Genomic DNA, 19,948 nt, shown 5'->3' with positions numbered 1-19,948 from the left:
TGAAAAAAAAGGGGAAAATTATTCACCCCTGAGGGCTTCAATGATGCCCAAAATAACGACGGAGTCGCGGGCACAGCTAGAAATTTGCAGTAAAGAGCTAACTACATACGTACGCTATCCAAGTAGGAATCTACCTACATAGATAGGTACTTACCTACTTTGTATTTCGCGCGATGCAGAGTCCGGATGTTACGCACACACGCAGACAGAGAGGGAAATATTAACCTTTCGGACCCCTTAATGTGTTTAACTTAGAGCACGAAGCAAAGGAACCAAAGCCATTCAGCCTAATAGTTACAAAAACTCTAGTTATGAAAGAAGAAGTACTTAACTAAGTGCGTTGCATTGCATTGTTTTCAATAATCTTATTTGGTTTTTATACATATATTTAAAAATCTACTTTGCAAAATAATATTAAAAAAAAATTGTTTCATGCATTCCATTTTACGTACATAAAGATCGGCAAGGTTGACTCATTCGGCCAACCTCGTGTCGTGCTATCCTCGTTTTTTTCCACCAACCAGTCGTTAGTAGGCGTCTGAGAAAAAGACAGCTTCGGTCAGGCAGCAGAAGTGTCATTAGAAAAATCGAAGTTCGCTTCTATCAAAATTGGTTTTTGATCTTCTTTTAACAAACAAAGTGAGTAACAATTAAATCTAGTCCTGCTTAGACTTTTAGAACTAAATAAGCAGTTATTTTCCTTTAATTTTAAGTCAAATTGACCTTCACACCCGTGTTACAATGTTCGACGAGATAACCTATAAATATCAGAAAAAAAGAAATAATACATGTAAAAAGAGTGTTTATGTGTTTCTTTGATGTTTCCTACTATCGTATTTAAACTGTTTTAATGATAATTTATGGAGTAATTTTGCAAACTACATATTCAAACACTTACGTAATGATGTCATAACGACACCTTGGCTTGGAATTCCCTGGTGGCATTGATCCTGACCTAGATAATTGATCCAGATTCATTGTGTAATGATATCAAATTCTTGCTGGAATTCTATGTTACGCAATTAAAGCACACATGGGGTGTGACACCTGTTCGTAGGTGTACAACTTTTTGTTACGTGATCCCGCTTTTTTTCGCCACTTAATATTAAATTATAATAACTATTTTCAGAAAAATGGGAATCCCCGCTGGCAACGCTGAAAATGGAAAGAAAATCTTTGTCCAAAGATGTGCACAATGTCACACTGTAAGTGCCTATCAATACAAATATATTTTTATTGTAAATAATTTGCTGCATATAACACGATGAAGCTGCTATATAGGTCAAATTACAATAAGAATGTATTAGTTATCGTTTTTACATACATATAATCACTTAAGAAAAGACTACAGGCTATGCTCAGCTGTTTGGCTTATTGATATCATCTTTACTAATACCTATTATAATTTCGAATTGAAAAATTATTTTTGCATTGAATAGACCATTTATCAACGAAGGCTTTAGGCTATATAACATTAGACTGCAACTAAAATTTGCAAAGAAAAAATGCAATATGTGAAAAAATGGAGAAAATTGTTCATTCTTGAGGGCTTCTATTCCACACAGATGAAGTCGCTGGCACAGCTAGTTTAAAATATGACAATAAATTAACACAAGGTTTGATATAATTGAGAAGTTTTACCTTAGATTTTACCTGCCGCTGATTTTTTGCCGTTTAACTAAAAATTTGAACAGTCTGATCATCTTCATTTCTTTTTGCATACTGTACCTGTTAAGATAAGTACATATTTAACTAGTGTTTATATTGTTTTATCAGGTTGAAGCAGGCGGCAAACATAAAGTGGGCCCCAATCTGAATGGCTTCTTTGGTCGCAAGACTGGTCAGGCGGCTGGATTCTCATACTCAGATGCCAACAAAGCCAAGGGTGTGTATACGATGATTTTCATTTATTTTTTGCATCTCCTGATTCTCACATTTTCTATGCCTTTATACCTACTTTACAATCAAATTTTTTTGTATTTCTTTGGAAAAATTTTTTTACGGTTATATTACAGACTACTATAACCTACTTTGAATAAAGGTACCTATTATCCTTAAGGGAGTATAATCATTTAAATATTATTTTTGTAAATAACAACAAGCAAAACTAGGAAGTAACAAAAATGAATGACAAAGTAAAAGAAAATATTTACTCCTGGACTCTTTGTGTTTATTCCTGCTTTGTAAATCTGTTGGAGATTATAAGTAGCCTGAGTTTAAAATACTTTCCCTTCTTTTATATTTTAGACCAGAGGACAAATTAAAATTCATTTTCAACTAGTGTAATGAAATAATCAACTATAATAACTGCTAAAACATCTAATATGAAAATTATTTATTCAGGTACATTGACAAAGTATATGTTTTATCATTGTCATGAATAATATTATAATATCTTGCTTTCTCTGTCCTTGAAGTTAATGAAAAAGATAAAATTAAGTCAAATGTCTTACTGACATTTGTTAATAGACAAACCCACAGATCCAACAGCTGAGAATGGAATCAGCATTATCATGCTGTTAGTAGGTAGATCATTAATGTTATACAGGAAATCAACAACCTTCTAAATCCTAATCCTGTGTGTGTGTATATATATTAATAATAATTTTTCGCTGGTAGCAAAACAAAAAAATGGCAACTGCTTCTCTTTCATCAAAAGTATTTCGTGGAAAAGCCTTCAAAATTTTGTTTATTTTAAAGTGATAGAGTATTAAGCCTATGTCCATCCAAATCTCAATTTCATTATAAAACCATCCAGCTTAATGTGGCCATGAAGTTGAGACTATTGGCTGTGTCTTTCTCATAAGGAATAAAAATGTGTGTGCCTTTCAATTTTAAGGTAGACTTAGGAAATTTTTCAAGTGATATCTATGATGTAAAATAAGGTCACCCACCTTTGATCATTCAGAGATTACCTTGTTATGACGTGCAGTCCAAAGGTTAAATTGTTATCTGTATTACGAAATAGATGTATTTCCTATATTCTACTGGTTTTCAAATGTTAATAAATTTAGGGATTATGTAGATCTTTTAGTATTACTTTATTTTTTGAAACTGACATGAACAATAAAGTATTGTTTTATCCTATCCTTCCTATCACTACATAGTATAAAACAAAGTCGCCCATTTTGTCTGTAGTCCCTTCGTATGCATAAAACTTTAAAACTACGCAACGGATTTTGATGCGGTTTTCACTAATAGAAAGAGTATTTTCTCCGACAGGTTTTTATATATAATTGAAATACATTGAAACTATATTAGCTGAGTTATAGCGATTTATGTCCAAGAAGTCAGAAAAAAAATCTAATTGAAGATTGCATTTGTGCGTGCGCCGCTTATACCGTTGGATACAAGTAAGAACAATGTATAGCAAAAACATTGCTCTGTATTAGTTCTACAAAAAAGTCCGCGATGACATATATCCAGCTTTTTTATTTAAGTCACAAAAACTACTTTTCTGTATTAAAAAAACATTTAATTCGTTGGGTTATGTTTAACTGGTGATATAACCAATAATACATATATCCTTATCAAAATAAGTAAGTTCATCATCACGAGCATTTAATTTAGATTATTTTTGCAGTTTACAGTGTGTTATTTAGATATATAGTTTAGGAGATATCACGATATTAGTATTGCGGCACGGTACGGGCCGGCCGCGGCGGCGGGGGCAGCGTCCCTATAAAGAGTCACAGAAACCAAAAAACATTTTAATATTTTAAACGCGGTTAAGGGAAAGAGAAGTTAGTGTGAATTGAAAATTAGTATCCAATATGTGTTGGTGCGTTGACTGTATTTGTCGAAGTAGCGGGATACACGCAAACGAAGTTGCGCGGGTCAGCTAGTACTATTATAAAGGCGAAAGTTTGTATGGATGTATGGATGTTTGTTACTCTTTCACGCAAAAACTACTGAACCGATAACCATGAAATTTGGTATGTAGGTAGCTGAAGACCCAGAATAACACATAGGCTACTTTTTATCCCAGAGTTCCCGCGGGATTGATAGGGTTTCCATGCGGACGAAGTCGCGGGCGGCCTCTAGTATTATGTAAAGTAACATAAATAGATGCATTGTATAAATCCTGTTATTATTACATACTAATGACAGCATCAGCAACAGATGTTTGGTTTCATACCTAGGTACACACATAACGTGATCATGCCTCTTTCCCGTAGGGGTAGACAGTCTACAACTTTCCACTTGCCACAATTTGCGCATACTTCTTTTACTTCATTTTTTTTTTTCAAAATTATTTCATATGACAAGCTCATATACTCGAGTTAAAAATAGCCAATAAACAAAGTAAATTTTCTTCTCATTAATTTTGCCTTATCCACTTTGATCTATTAATATCACTTATGCAATCTAGTTTATCTTCGTTTAAATATCCTTCAGATGAGCATATATTTGTTTTATAAAAATGACAATCAAAGTGACATTTTTATCAGATATTTTACTACTAATCTCGTCGATAATGTAAAGTAGAACATTAGGCTTATCGTCGATAATGATTATGTATTAGTACCGTGTGTGGATAAAGAATGATTTTAATGATTTCAATAATTAGTCAAAAATCTTAATTGGATTTGCATGCAGCCTCGCCCACGTTTAAATTGTAATCTAACTGATACAAACGCTGATTTTAATGAATGCAGATATACTGAAAAGTTACATCAAAATCTGTTCAGTTATTTTAAATGTGAGAGTGAAAAAATGTATATAGCTAAAATACTTAACTAGTATTATTAGTTATTTCAAAGACATTCATAAGAACAGTCAGTTTAGATTTCACTCAAACTAGTAACTAACTTATAATGTATAATGCATTTCTTGTTTTAATTAAGTCTTAACATCTCAGCTGCATGAAGCCCAATGAAGAAAAAGGTCTCACGATTTTATTTTCCAGATTGGCATCCTACTACTATTATAAAGGCGAAAGTTTGTATGGATGTTTGTTACTCTTTCACGCAAAAACTACTGAACCGATTACCATGAAATTTGGTATGTAGGTAGCTGAAGACCCAGAATAACACATAGGCTACTTTTTATCCCAGAGTTCCCGCGGGATTGATAGGGTTTCCATGCGGACGAAGTCGCGGGCGGCCTCTAGTATGATAATAAAAGAGCTTGAAAAACATGTTACAATAATACTATTTTTTCACAGGCATCTCCTGGAATGAGGACACCTTATTTGAGTACTTGGAGAACCCTAAGAAATACATCCCTGGAACCAAAATGGTGTTTGCGGGTCTAAAGAAGGCCAACGAGCGTGCAGACCTCATCGCCTACCTAAAAGAAGCAACAAAGTAAAATATGTCTCACATTTTAGAAGAAATTAAAATAGGAAGTGCTCTCTAAATTCATTCTGGAAAACACTTCTTATTTTGCCCAATCAGTATCTGCAATGTTGAAATTGCACAATACATAGGAAATATTAATTTATTGTTAACCATGTAATGAAAAATAGATGCTGTGAATTAAAGTTAACGTATGGTGTTCTCTGTTCACTAGTTGACAATGTTGTGAAAACTGTATTAAATTGATAACAAACGTCACTTAGTTTTTCATTTGAAAGAATTCCTCTCAATGTTAAAGTAATATGAACTTAAATGTCGTCTCTTGTTACCAATTAGCATAAATCTTATTTAAATTATTATATTTAATAAAGGAATTTAAGTTCTGTTATATTTTTTATTTATTTATTATTTCTTTCCAAACATTTCTTTTTCAAAATTAAGTCGCATGTATGTATTTGATCACTTCTCACTCGGGTCGGGTCTCTGTTCGAATCCCAGCCAGGGCATATTTTTTATAATAATAATGCATAATAAGAATTTTCTGAGGCCTGGAGCTCTTATGTTTATATTATGTATTTATTATAAAACTAGCGACCCGCCCCGGCTTCGCACGGATGCACAGATACTAAGTATTAGAACTAACTAAAGGCGGGCCGTGCAGCAGAAATCGTAATATTTTAATTTCACCACAACTTCAAAACCAAACGTCCAATTTTAAACATTCAAATACCAAATATTATCTACATAAACTGTACTTATTGATGAAATTATTTATTTTGATAAGGATTAATAGCATGAGTAAAAAAAACGCGTTTAAATGTAGACCAAAAAAAATTCAAGATTTTTAAATAAAAATGTGGTTGTTGTGCCTCACTCGACATAGATAGGTATAGTGTGTCGCGGACTTTTTTGTAGATATTTATAAGATCTACAATTAATTAAAACATTTAATGGTTCTATATTTTGTAGTTTAGGCAGCGTACGCAAAATAAGTAACCTTTTGGTTGATTTTTTTCAGTTTGTGTCCGAAAAAATTCAAATATATTACGGAACCCTATTTTTTTCCAAAATAAAATATAGTCTATGTTACTCGTGGATAATGTAGCTTTCGAATGGTGAAAGAATTTTTAAAATCAGTCCAGTAGTTTTTGAGCCTATTCATTACAACCAAACAAACAAAGTTTTCCTCTTTATAATATAAGTGTAGATATAGTATCGGTTAGTTTAATAGAACATTATAATCGGATCGGAATAGTTTTGTGGCGACATCTCGCTACAAGTCACAATAACCAATCACGCTATCAGCCAAAACCAGCGAAAAGTCTAAATCGCCCAAGCAAAAAGATTTCACGAATTGGAGCATAAAAACAACCTCCGACTCATCATCGTTGGAGCCGCGATTCTCCAGGCCACACCTATCTTGGCGGAAGATCTTCCCTTTGGTGGCGATTAAGCCGAATCATCGCTCCTGCTATAGTTTGCTCTTTAGATAGTACCCAAAACCGCCGAGCTGGCATGAATGAGAATGAAACCAAAGAATAGATCGTGGCAAATGGAAAAATGTAGTCTCTGCCTACACCTTTTGAAAAAAGGCGGGATTTTATGTATGTATATTAGGGTGGGTCAAAAATTTTTTTTTTAAGTTATTAATTTCTAATAGCGAAAATATGTTGAAGTTAGATGTCGTTATAAACCTTTTAAAATATTATTGAAATATTTTAAGTAATATTTTAATAAGTATTCATTGAAATACAAGTTATTTTGTTATATAAACTGTGTTGTTTGTTAAAAATAGATTATTTTAGGTAATTACAATTAAGTACATTCACAAGTTTAATGTATCAAAGTGGCTAATTACTTGTGAAACTGTAAATTATAAAATTTTTGTATTAGATCTTGGAAGTTACATTTTTCCACAATGTCAAATAATAGACAATCATACAAGTGCCCTATATTTGGAACTATAGAAGATTTGAAACAAAATGTATTACCAACATACCAGGATGTCATGCAGAAATTGTAACCCAGAAAGTAGAAAGAGTGTGACAAAAAGCATCAATTCCTGTAATATTGCATACAAGAGTCAATCAGGTTCTGAAATCTTATCATTCCAAATGCAAAAATATTAAATCATTGAAAAGGTTTTCAATTGAGAAAAAAACTGAGTTCTTGCAGCAAAGCGAAATTTTATTTGATTATATGGATGGTAAACATCTGGTCCATCTACTTAGAATAGTCCTATTGGGAAGTTGCTGAATAAGTGTGAAACGCGGCTGTAGTTGAATGTTGAGTCAATAATAGGTCATTTACAAACGCTAAAACCGGATGACTTAAGCACAGATCAAACCGTTGGTTGACTAAGGCAAACTGGATCTTGCGTCTTTATATTTCTACGCCAACACCATCAACTAATTTTATTATTTTGGCTCAATATATTGTTAAAGTATATTTTATGTGTTAGTCCTAAATAAGGACTCGCTCATCTTGCAAAGACAGATCACGGCAACTTTGAAAACTGGTTGAAAGTTCGCGATTTTTATCAAGTGCCTTTAAGGCAGTCATAGATCCTGCTATTCAGCGAAACGCATATTTTGCACACCCTGAAAATTTACTATTGGCGATGTTAACAGATGGAGAAAGGCATATAAGAGAACTTGCAGCTAGAAGATTTCTAAAAGCGCGTAATTTACCTACAGCAGGAAAACTGCCACGAACCTTTGGAGTGCCGAAACTTAATTTTGATGCTAAATGTTACATAGATTTAATAAACTGGCAATAATCCAACTTTGATCCACCTATTCTAAGAAATCAAACGAATGACGAACTTATTCAAATAATAGAGAAATAAGATGACGAAAGGATGTTGTTTATTAGGCTGCTTTGCCATACATAGGCGGTTGAAAGAAGTGTAAAGATAGTGACTGAAGCTGCAATGTCGGCATATGATAAAAAAACAAGAGACGGGATAATTCATGCAAAACTCGCTTCAAGGAAAGTTATGCCGAAATTCAATAGCAAGCAGGATTTTTGAATAAAAATAAATAATTTTTTTCTTAATTTTTATCTGTAATTTTTTAAGTTTTTTTGTTTCTAACGTTAATATGTGTCTTTATCTAAATATTTGTTATGTTTAAATAGTATTTTAAGTAATTTCTAATTAAGAACTACGACATTTGTTTATAGTTGTTTTTTTTTCTAAAATGTATAATTTTGAAGCGCATGCGCGGGCTGAAGATTAATGATTAATTATCCGTTTTTTAGCTAAAACTACTGTTTTTAATATACTACAACATAAAATTACTATGAGAATTTGATTCATAAACTTTTATTTTTTTCCATACTAGAGTGACCCACCCTAATGTATATGTCGCAGAGAAATGATAATATCAGAGATTTCACGAAACCCCCTAGGTATACCACGAAATCACGGAAGATGGTGAATAGGTATTAGTATAAGTAAATAGAAAATATTAGTGATATGACAAAATACTATTTCAATCTAGTGATATAATATCATTTCACTTATCTCAATCTTGTGAAATAAAGAATGAAAAAGGTTCGTGCTAAGTCCTTTTAAAAATACTTACATAATAATTAACCTAACCTTTTTTTTACGTGTGGAAGAACCTTCGTCTACCCGGCCGGGTACGGGAAGTCGGATGGGTTATGTGGGGCTTGAACCCACTAAAATCACACGGTGCCATCGCCAACCGCTTCGTTGCCAGGAGCATGTGCTGCCCTCGCTCATATTCGTAACGCGGCGGCCGCTTCTACGTCGGCTTCCTTCTGCTCCCACTTGTGTCCGTATGGGTAGAGAGAGTGAAAGAGAGATACATTGGACGATTTTTACTCGGAGGTATCCGTTTTTCTGACATTTCACTAGATTTGATTTAGGGAAACGACATTTCACTGACTATTTTAGTAAGAAGGCGTTGTAAATAAGAAAATTCAACATGCCGTGATTTCGTGATATCCCTAGGGATGTCGCGAAATCTCTGGTTACTTCATTTTCCTGCGACAAATATTATATAGGATAATCTGTACATTTCATGCCATAATTTTAACTCTAGTCTCTAGCTTTAAAAAGTTATAATGAAATGACATTGACTTTGACAGTGACGACATCAGATCTCTCGTATCTTGTCTGTTTGTCATTCCGCTTACTGCTTTCTCGAGCTAGACCAAATTGTTCGCAAATTGTTATCCTGAAATCCTGGTTGCATTTTGCGAAACGAAATTGAAAATCGCGGATCTCAACATGTAAATTGCGTAAAATAAATTCATATTAACTAAAAATTTGTGTCATCTCGATCGATCTTATCTATACAAATATATTTATATAAAATCAAAATAGTGATTGCTGACTGTACGTTTTTGTGTGTGAAAATTATGAATAAGGATTAATACCTTGGTAAGTTTTTATTACAAATTATAGTTACGCAGGAGCTTTAGTTCTAGAACTATGTAAACGTTTAAGTATATTTTGTTTTCGTAAATTTTTTTTCTTATCAGATGTAAGAAGACCGAGTGTGAGAGAAAAATTTATGTCAAGAACAGTGTAAAGAAATGGCAAAAGCTTCAGTTGTCTTGAGCTTTCATGAGATACTTCTCCGTGAGTCAGATATTGCTCTATTGGATGGTCCGTACTGGTTAAATGACACTATCATATCATTTTACTTTGAATATCTTGAGCGAGTAAGGTTCAGCCAAGCTACAGACTTGTTATTTGTATCACCAGAAGTTACACAATGCATAAAAATGGTGCAAACTGATGAAATCAAAATGTTTCTTGAGCCCCTTCACATTCATAGAAAGAATTTTATTTTCTTTGCGCTGAATGACAATGATTCTCCAGACAGGGCAGGAGGCTCACATTGGAGTCTCCTTGTGTATTCAAAACCAGAAAGCTGTTTCTTTCATCTAGACTCATCATCAGGAACTAACCACAATGTAGCTTGGGAATTTGCTAGTCATTTAATAGCATATTTCTCAAAAGGTGAGTGGTTTTATTAAACTTTGTATCATTTAATCTTTATTTATTAACGGCTTTAATTACATTTTAATTTGTGTGTGTTAATTTTTTCACAGAATCAATAAATTTTGTAGATAAGGAATGTCTGCAACAGAGTAATGGATATGATTGTGGAGTCCATGTGATATGCAACACTGAGAGACTAGCTGAATGTGTTCAGGCTGAGAAGCACATAGGGTCTTGTGACATGCTGGTCAAAGTTAACCCAGTTACTAAGAGGAGAGAAATATTGACAATAATCGGAAATCTGAGTGCTTCCAGTTAAATTTTATATATCTCAATATACCTGTAATATATTCTTTTAGTTTTCAAATTGTTTGAGCATATATTTATTTAACCTATATTAAATTTGTTCCACCAATTAGTATTTCATTAAAATCTACCTTTTTAACTATATAATAGGCAATTGGCACACACAGACTCAAGTTAGGTAACAAAATGAAACATACACCATAGAAATATATTTTAGTAACTATTACATTGCATTAAAAAAAAATTGTGATGTTCAGTTATACAAACATTTCAATAAGAAATCTTGTTAATAAATAGATATTTAAGATTTTTGGGGTTCAATCCAGCCACCAAAAGCTCTGCCCAACTCTTCTGCTACAGCTAGGCACAACCGATCGTTGTTGTGGTTGGCTACCACTTGAATGCCAATAGGAAGTCCCTCCCGACTAAGGCCTAATGGCACGGCAGTGGCGGGCAGTCCCACACAGTTAATAATGCTCGTGTATGAGAAATTGAAAGCCCTCAACACAGGCTCGTTGTGATACGGCGCAGGCGTCGGATGCGTCGGGTACAAGAATACGCCGTTTTCACCTAGCATTTTGGTGAATGTCTCTTCCAAATCCTCACGCACTCTCAAGTAATGTTTGTACTTTTCACTACCATACTGCACCCCCGTATAGTCCGTGAGTGCAGTAAAGAGTCCAATGAATGTGTTTCCAGAGCAACCAATCAAATTTTTCAGCATTTCGAAGAGAATCGCGCCTATACCTCTCTTCTTCATGATAAGTCGTTCAAAATTATTTCCACTTTTCATTGTTGTGAACCATATGGGTACCGACTTTTGTAGGCGCTCAATGTTCTTTTCTTCAGCTTCTAGATTATGTTGTTCATTCAGAAACTTGATGACTTTCTTCATAGCTTCGGTAATTTCTGGATCAACTGGATCCACTAGTGGCGCATTGTTGCTGAACTGATAGAACACCTTCAATTTTTTTAAGTCGACAGGTTCATCTAGTTTCAACTTGCTCCTACTTTCACCAGCCATAACATTCAAAAGTGGTTTTAGATCTACAGCATGTCGAGTCATCGGGCCCACGCCTAAAATTATAATATTTGTGTTTTAAATTATTTAACATTTTAACTTTCCATATCTCAACTAATTATTAATTTCAAAAGTGAGTTTCTATATTTGTCTCTTACGGTTATCATTCAAATTAAAAATACGTACTTACATAAAATGAAAATAACCTTGCTTTATTCTTTACTTACTTTAATAATCTTTATGTTGCCAAAAGTGAAAGCCAGAAGTTTTAATACGAGTATATGAATCTTATTGTGGTTGCGTATTTCTTTATTAAACTGATGAAACGTAACTTATCTATACGGACATTATGTATAGATAGGTATTTAGTTTAATAAACTCCCTGAACTTATTCTTTGAAAGGAGCTTACAGGCAAGCATGCGTGCGTATATTCGTAAGTTTATGCTACCAAAGAATTTTGTATACCTACTGAATGAAATACCTACCTAAAAAGGAATCTGTAAGCTCCGATTCAGGAACAGGGTACTGCCCTTCATTCGAAACCGTATGCCGAGAGGGTTTATGCCCAAATATCCCATTGAAAAACGCAGGCATACGAATTGAACCACCAATGTCAGAACCTGTAATTCAAACAAATTAAAAGTGTTCACGTAAATTATCATAATGAAGCATAGGTTTTCACAAAAATTTGTCTCGCAGCAAATCTCGTTTAAGTATTATATTTCTCTCTGTACCAAACGTACCAAATTTCATCAAAATCGTTTTGGCGTGAAAGCTTACTTTCACATATATAATATTAGTAGGGTTTGATACGAGTCTCTTGCATATAAAATATAATAAGTTAAATAAATACATAAAAGCTCTCGTTATCTTCGACATTACATATTCGAAGTTATATATTGATCTCATGAAGGTACATAGAATAGACCTCTGATAGGCTGAATCCCTGACGATGTACATATAAAAAAGAACTCACCAACTCCAAACACACTGCCGCCAACAGCTTGCAAACAACCCTCCCCGCCCGATGAACCGCCGACTATTCTGGTCGTGTTGTACGGGTTCTTGGTCCTCCCAAAAATGTGATTGTGTGTTTCCCACCTTACGAAAGTAGAATTTTTTTAAGTATAAGCCTGAATCGATTATTAAAATAAATATGAAAATAGAATAAGTAAGATCCATTTAAGGAATTTTACAACAGATTTTAGTAGACTTAGGGAATATATGTATGACGATTCAAATTATCAAGTAAGTCATACATTTTTATACAGATGGGCCATTCCATCCGATAGAGGCGTCATCGCAGGTAATAAATGTAACGTAATCGTTAGCGAACATAATAACTAGAACATTTGTTACACAAAGTACCTTTCCTTTTTATTCTAATAAGGCTGAAAACAAATTGCAAGTTATCTCCTGCGGGGTTTGAAGCAACGCTCTCCGAATGTTTTGTATGAAAAAGTTAAAAGTTACAGAGACGTACCACATGCAAAGTTCAGGAATATTGGTGAGGCCTAAAATGATGGCTCCACTCTCTCGCAGGAGCCTGACAGCTTCTGCGTCTTTTTCAGCGATCACATCCTTGCGCAACACTACGCCTGCAGTGTGATGTAGACCTGGAAATATAAATGTAGCGATGAAAAACATAGTGTGTGCCAGCTGCTCCTCTCCCAAGTAGATCGTTAAAGTCAAAATGGAAAAGACTAATATGATAAGATTTCTTAGGCGATGGACTATGTAGCTGTTACAATAATAAAATTGAATCTGGCTTCCAGATAAACGTGGCGTGATTCTCGGCACTTTTGGCCCTGTGTGTTAGGGAGTAGGTACCCTAAATGATGAAGACATTGACTATCGACATTTTCGAACAAGTAGAATAGAGTCTTGTAATACAAGCTTGTGATCGATATTTTGTACCTAAGTATATACCTAATGGTTACCTACCTAAATCTATTTGTTTTTTTTTAAATTATTGTCTATGACTTTGTATAAGTACCTCTGTTAATCAACACATACCGCATAGTCAAAAATAGGATTCCACCAATAATAGCAATTTGCCATGAAAGTATTTGGGAAATTTAAGAGTGACTACTTACTTCGGGGACTTAAGGCATCGGCCAATTTGAGTCGGACTCGCGCACGAAGGGTTCCGTGCTATCATCACGTTTGTTACTTATAAAGGTATTTTTTTTACATTCACGTTTCTACCTGTTTATTAAAATCGACCAAAAATAGCTTAGAAATTACGTTTGTGCTATGGAATAATTATTATTTTAAAAGGTAATATACGAGTTAAATTTTGTGAAAATTTTTACCTGTTTCTGTTTTTAATATTGATCAAAAAATAAGAAAATAACACTTTTATTATACCTACCTATTTGTTAAATTAGTAGGCTGAACGTGGCCTTTCAATATTTTCGAGATTGTTGGCTCTGTCTTCTCCGCAAGGTATATAGACGTGACTATATGAATGTATGTTGTTATAGCGGCAAGGGAAATACATAATTTATGAAAATTTCACCTTTCTAGCAATGACGGTTTATGAGATACAGACTGGTGACACACAGACACTAAGCTTAGTAAAAGGGCACCGTTTGTACCTTTAAGCCACATACGCCTTATTAAAATATTAAGTCATTCAATGGGACAAAGTTCACGGTCATGATCAACTATAAACGTCTGTGGCGGACATCATTACAAAGTTTAGTTGGTTTCATTACCATTTTAGAATCGATATAATATTAAACACATATAGATAAAAAAATATATTAGAAACAAAGTTCTTTTCAAAATCCTCGACAAATACTGGCAAATACAAAATTCGCGCAGTTCTGTCTTCTGCACAAGTTTAAAAATATTTAAATTATTATTAAGGGACATTTCAAACATCTAGTACTATACTAGTGAAGCAAAATTAGATTTACTTAAATTTGTTTTGCTTACTGGTACTCTAGAGAGGTCAAAACTTTCTATTCAAAAATCTTTTTAGTTCTACTATATTAGATGACACACCTAATAAAAAAAACTAATCTGAAATTCAATAGACATTTTCCATTCTCTTAAAAATAGCGAGTGGTTCATTGTCACGAAGAATCTCGTGACTCGATTTATCAATGAACATAGAATCAATGGAGTATAGTCAATGGAGGATTAACAATGACTCTTGCATACGCAAATAAGTAGTAGAGTATTTTTTTTGTGAATTAAAGAAGATTTTTTGTTACCTTTCACTGCTATGCAATCTTTAGTTGTGAACGGGACTCCTAAGAAAGGTTTTTCTTTTTCCAACTGCTGTTCGGACATAATGCCGCTTCGGACGAGGGAATCTGCCTCCTGGGCTTCTTTGAGAGCCAGCTCGAACCGATCCTCCACGAAGCAATTGAGAGCGGAGTTTACATCTTTGATCCTCCTGATGCATGCTTCTAATACCTCCACGCTTGTGATCTGAAAAAACAACGAAAAATTCAAGTATTAACAATGAGATATAATCGCATGTTTTTCAAGAAGTTAATTGTAATCAGGCAGCCCTAAAGCAAACAGCTAAAAATAGACTCGGGAATACGCTGTAAGGGATAGTAAGTCGCATTGCGTTATTTAAAAATTAAGTACATCAAAATGTTTACCCGTTCATACTGGTGCGATAATGTAACCGTAAATCACAGTAACATCTGCATCAAAAATTTACCGACATACGAAAATCACACTTCATTGAAATTCATCTTTTACGGGGTAGACAAAGCCAACAGTCTCGAAAAGACCAAAAGGCTACCCTCAGACAAATGTTAATTATAGAACCTATGTGATCAACTTCATCTTAATGGTTTAGGATGTTGATAGTTTCACCTAATAGGTATTAAAAAAAATCCGTGCGCATCGAGTAATTTTAGCCTTTTCTCCTGGAAGTTTGAATTTAAGTTCAGACCCTAACCCTGGGCATGGCGGTATTACCTATATAAGCGCACGTAAAGAGTAAACAATTTCCAAATTATACGCCCGCATATCCTGCCCAAAATAGCAAAATGAATCACGTAAACTAAGCTGATGTGAATGCGAGTAAAGATGGAAGGTAATGTGATAACATAACTACATACTCGTATAAGTCATATAGTATGTATAATAATTTGTAGATATGGACTTATTAATTTTGCATTTAAAAAAAATTCCGTCCGCTTTACTATTTCCATAATGACTTGGAGGTCATGGGTTCAGTTCTTGCAAGAAGCACCTATTTACCATCTGGTGGTGGTGATATACCGTAACAATGTCCAAGGTCTAAGGACACATACATATAATTACGTCTATATCCCTTGCGGGGTAAAAAGAACCAACAGTCTTGAAAAGACTGATAGGCCACGTTTAAGGTCTAAGGTTATCATTCGAAATTCAACACCAGGATGTGCATTACCACTCGCTTGAACTTACGCGCGAACTCAATGCAGAGGAAAAAATTATAAAAAAATACAGTTATAGTTCGGACGCCCTAAATTATGAAGAACTAATAGAGACAATATATATATATATATATATATATATATTACGTATTATATACGAATAACAGAATTTTAAAAGTTGCACTTATCTGAATTAGTTACTGTATCATTTAGAACAGGAAGTAAGACAAGTAGACGCGTTTTACAAAGACTAAGATTTTAGACGAGTAGGTTAGATACGCTTTGCCATAAAGGTAACTACCCTAAAGCGGTTTTAGCCGATTTCAGATCCAGCGAGCTATCCGGGTTTTAGTAAAAATCCTGTTTCCAATTCCCATAAAGGCTTTACAATAATGACAACTAACTGTTATGCGATGGTTAGATGATCTTAAGACAAAAACGATACAATTCAGAAAAATATTTCTACCATGTTTCTATTAATGTTAATTAAATTAATTTTTCATGTGTTTTCTTCTTGACTATAAATCACTTACACATAATTTTCATTATCTGTGATAACAACTTTTCCTGTATGTGAGAGATAACAATAAAACGACTGTTAGTCATAGAACTTATACTATAAAGTATAACTCATTTTAGTAAAAACAAACCTCCTTTCTACGTATTTTCCTTGCAACCACAACGGCCGGCTCCTTCAGAATAGCATCCTTATCGGGTATGGTCGGTATCTTCGCGCTTTCGGTACCATAGAACAGTGTAAAGAACAGTCTTCCAATTGAAGCAATTAACGATCTCACGACATCAAGCACTTTGAATTTTAATCCGAGCGGCGTATTCTGTATGTACTTGGTAGTCATGTTGACTGCACTGGTGTATTACCGCGGCATATGTGCTAAATATTTATGATAATGTTTTCGGGTGTCGTTTCGTCTCGACTCACGACTGCTCGATAGCGCAACCACTGTGTGGACTATTCGACTCGATGAGTGTGTGAGTATAATCGCGATCGCGGAGTACAGTCTGACTGGAGGGCTTTGCACGTCATATCGGGTGTCTCGCTCTCGAGGTTGGAGGCAGGCTAGCAACTAATTTGCCGCTCGCGTGGGTAGGAACGAAACGGAGAGTGTCCACCGTGACCGCCGCGCCGGCTGCTATATGACGTAACCCGACTGAACCATCAACAACCAGTTTCAAGGTCCTGTAGATTTTATTTCATTACTGTATTTTTACCTACAGTTTACTTGATGTTTGATGGACAATTGTTATTTTTTCTAAGTTTCGGTTCTCTTTATTTCTAGTGACTTATGTCAATTTTAGTGTCTATGTAAAACATTGACCAAAGAGCATTTTAATAAATCGAATTTTTGGGGTTGTTGTTTCATTATCATGTCTTTATCACTGAGGGAAGGAAGGTCCCACAGTCTCGAGACTGAAAGTCCACGGTCAGCTGTATGTATGTTCACTAATCATTAGCGGCTATCTTTAACTGATTAACCTTCTTTATACCAAAGTTTGTTTACGAAATGCTCAAATTTAACACATTCTGTAAAAATATATTTTACACTTCGATTAAAATCGGTAGGAGTTGGTAGGTACATAATAACTTTACCAACGAGAAAACCCTAATGAGTCAGATTGTTGAAAAATGATTGAAGGAATACTCTTCCAGTCTTACATCGTATGGAATTAAAGAATTGTGAGTTTTCATCATATAAATAGTAGGTACTTACATATACTGGATACGGAGTCAAAAATATTTAATCGGCATTCAAAGAAAATAAAAAACTTCCTTTACTAATTACTTTCTTGGTTAAAGATTTGTAAATATTTATTTTTTTTAATTTCAGATCACAATGGCCGATCCACTTGACCACGAGCAATCTCCATCCAGAAATAATTCTTTAAAAATATCCTTACCTACAGTCCTTTGTACCCCAGACTCTTCAGATAAAAATGACATTTCTTTGAAGAATAATTTCGTAACATCTGAATCAAAGTTGTCTCTTCCTTCCAATCTGGGAACTCCTACATCACCTTTACGATTATCATCCCCCATGTCGTTACCCACATCTCCTACGCCTTTTATTAAGAGTAAACAAAGTTCAACCCTGAATCCAAATCAGCAAGATGTCAAGAACAATCTGGAAAACTCCGGCTCTGCTACCGGTGAGTCTTTTTTCTTTCATTCTTACTTAAGCATTTTATTCTTAAGCAAAAAATTGCCACCTTTAAAACAGCTTAGTAAAAAAGCTGATTTTGTCTTAACCTGAGAGATCTCCGCGTTCAGTTTCCAGTTTAACAAATTTTCTTTATGTAGGAATAATATTAAGTTAGAAATAAAAAACCTTTCATGACTTAAAATATTTTAAAAAGTACGTCAGTACGTGACTTAAAAAAAACATTTACAAATAGGTACCTTAAAAAGTATCGTAGAAATTATTTTTATTTCATGAAGCATTTTTTGTAATTTTTTCATGTCAGTACTTTGGTGTGTTTTTATACTCGTACTAGCGACCCGCCCCAGCTTCGCACGGGTGCAATGCTGATACTAAATACACTATAGAAAAACTGTGACAATTTATTTTATTTTTACAAAAATTATTACATTTCAGATCTATATTAAATCAAAAATGTATTTAATCTATTTAGGTAATTGGATAAGGATTAATGCTATACCATCGCGGAGTTTTCTGTAGACCTTTTCAATGTGTACAAATAATTAGTACATTTATTTGATAAATCTCGTAGAGTCGTTTGCAATGAAAGCGGAAAAAATATGATAATTAACGACATTACATTGGAAACCTCAAAAATAGCAGTATTTCCTCTTGAATCACTCTGTCTATTGAAAAAAAAACCGCATCAAAATCCGGTGCGTGGTTTTACAGATTTAAGCATACAAAGGGACATTGGGACCGAGAAAGCGACTTTGTTTTATACTATGTAGTGATAGTGATGATGATTAGTTTAGTTGATTGCAATCTAGTTTCAATCAAAATTTTAATTAATTATAACTAATATTAAAACTATTAATTAAGTTAAAAAATCCTAAATAAAACTTAAATTAATTTGCAATGTATCTTGTGGAAAGAAACAGTGAAAGTTTACGAAATTCATTTATTAGTCTCACATTTGCAGCTTTAGGACACTTTATGAGTGAAACAAATAGTCAATAAATTCAGGCCAATTGGATAGGTTGGTACAAAAAATTACAGACGGACAGAAAGGACTGTCCTTTATGGGTTCCCACTATATTTCTTTTTATGTAGAGGACTCTAAATACACGTATACACAAAAACGTAAATTAAGTACGTGTGCGTGCGTTTGTACGCACGTAACACGTTTCTATCACGTAACCTACATGATTTGCTGTTTGACATATTTTATTAACAACAATTTTTTTGTTCTTTTGTTTTAACAATGCTTTGTTTGTTATTAACAGCTTAAAAATTCAAATAATGAAACCGGAAATATCACAAACGCTACTGTCTATTTAAAATTAAGGGATTATGAATGTGATTGCAATCAATATGATTACAAAATCTGCTCAATACAGAAATTTTTAGAGATAGCCAGAGCCCTTTTCCCGACAGCCTTGTTTCCTATTTTTAAAATCACAGAACCAAATATCAGGTTAAAAACATTTGAGTATACCATTCAATGATTGGCCTAATGGAACTGTTGCCGGGAGCTACAAGCCAAGCGGCATCTCAAGCCTCGTTTCAGTTTTTTGGTTTGCTTGCACCATTAAGTTTAGATTTATTTATTATTTAGAAAATATTGCTTCAATGATAAATGCACCTTTGGATTGTCTTTTTGTTGTAATGTGCAGTACAGTAAGTTTTATATATTTATCTTAGTCATACATACTTAGTCACATCTTTTGCTCTTTCGGGGTAGACAGAGCCCGTAATTTAGAAAAGACTGGAAGGCTTCTTTGAGATTAAATTG

At 34.0% G+C, this 19,948-nt stretch overlaps 4 protein-coding genes across 5 annotated transcripts in view; 3 read left to right on the top strand and 1 right to left on the bottom strand.

Moving 5' to 3' along the window:
- The first annotated feature begins 479 nt into the window (after positions 1-479).
- On the top strand, positions 480-5,688 carry LOC106142269 (cytochrome c). The gene is made up of 4 exons (XM_060948880.1): positions 480-639; positions 1,130-1,205; positions 1,777-1,885; positions 5,168-5,688. The coding sequence occupies exons 2-4, from the start codon at positions 1,134-1,136 to the stop codon at positions 5,311-5,313; spliced, it is 327 nt and encodes a 108-aa protein (XP_060804863.1). The 5' UTR covers positions 480-639; positions 1,130-1,133; the 3' UTR covers positions 5,314-5,688.
- Positions 5,689-9,429: 3,741 nt separating this feature from the next.
- Positions 9,430-19,948, top strand: part of LOC106142251 (cytochrome b5 reductase 4) — a 64,259-nt gene continuing 53,740 nt past the window's right edge. Inside the window, exons 1-2 of one of the 2 annotated variants that reach the window (XM_013343951.2) lie at positions 9,430-9,711; positions 17,845-18,163. In XM_013343951.2, the coding sequence (XP_013199405.1) occupies positions 17,851-18,163 (313 nt within the window). In that variant the 5' untranslated portion in view covers positions 9,430-9,711; positions 17,845-17,850. Of the gene's footprint in view, positions 9,712-17,056; positions 17,193-17,844; positions 18,164-19,948 lie in introns of those variants that run through there. The other variant, XM_013343953.2, reaches the window with a different exon arrangement.
- Positions 10,059-10,597, top strand: LOC106142204 (sentrin-specific protease 8). The gene is made up of 2 exons (XM_013343883.2): positions 10,059-10,296; positions 10,389-10,597. Exons 1-2 carry the CDS (start codon positions 10,059-10,061, stop codon positions 10,595-10,597), a joined length of 447 nt encoding a protein of 148 aa, XP_013199337.2.
- Positions 10,779-16,996, bottom strand: LOC106142252 (fatty-acid amide hydrolase 2-B). Its single transcript, XM_013343956.2, has 6 exons — positions 16,648-16,996; positions 14,831-15,050; positions 13,090-13,222; positions 12,583-12,707; positions 12,092-12,226; positions 10,779-11,661 (listed from the first exon to the last, which is right to left on the bottom strand). The coding sequence occupies exons 1-6, from the start codon at positions 16,852-16,854 to the stop codon at positions 10,886-10,888; spliced, it is 1,596 nt and encodes a 531-aa protein (XP_013199410.1). The 5' UTR covers positions 16,855-16,996; the 3' UTR covers positions 10,779-10,885.

Source organism: Amyelois transitella, chromosome 17, assembly GCF_032362555.1.
Source record: "Amyelois transitella isolate CPQ chromosome 17, ilAmyTran1.1, whole genome shotgun sequence".
Taxonomy (NCBI): Eukaryota; Metazoa; Arthropoda; class Insecta; order Lepidoptera; family Pyralidae; genus Amyelois; species Amyelois transitella.
The sequence above is the reverse complement of the archived record's forward strand: the minus strand, read 5'-3'. Positions and strand labels throughout refer to the sequence as shown.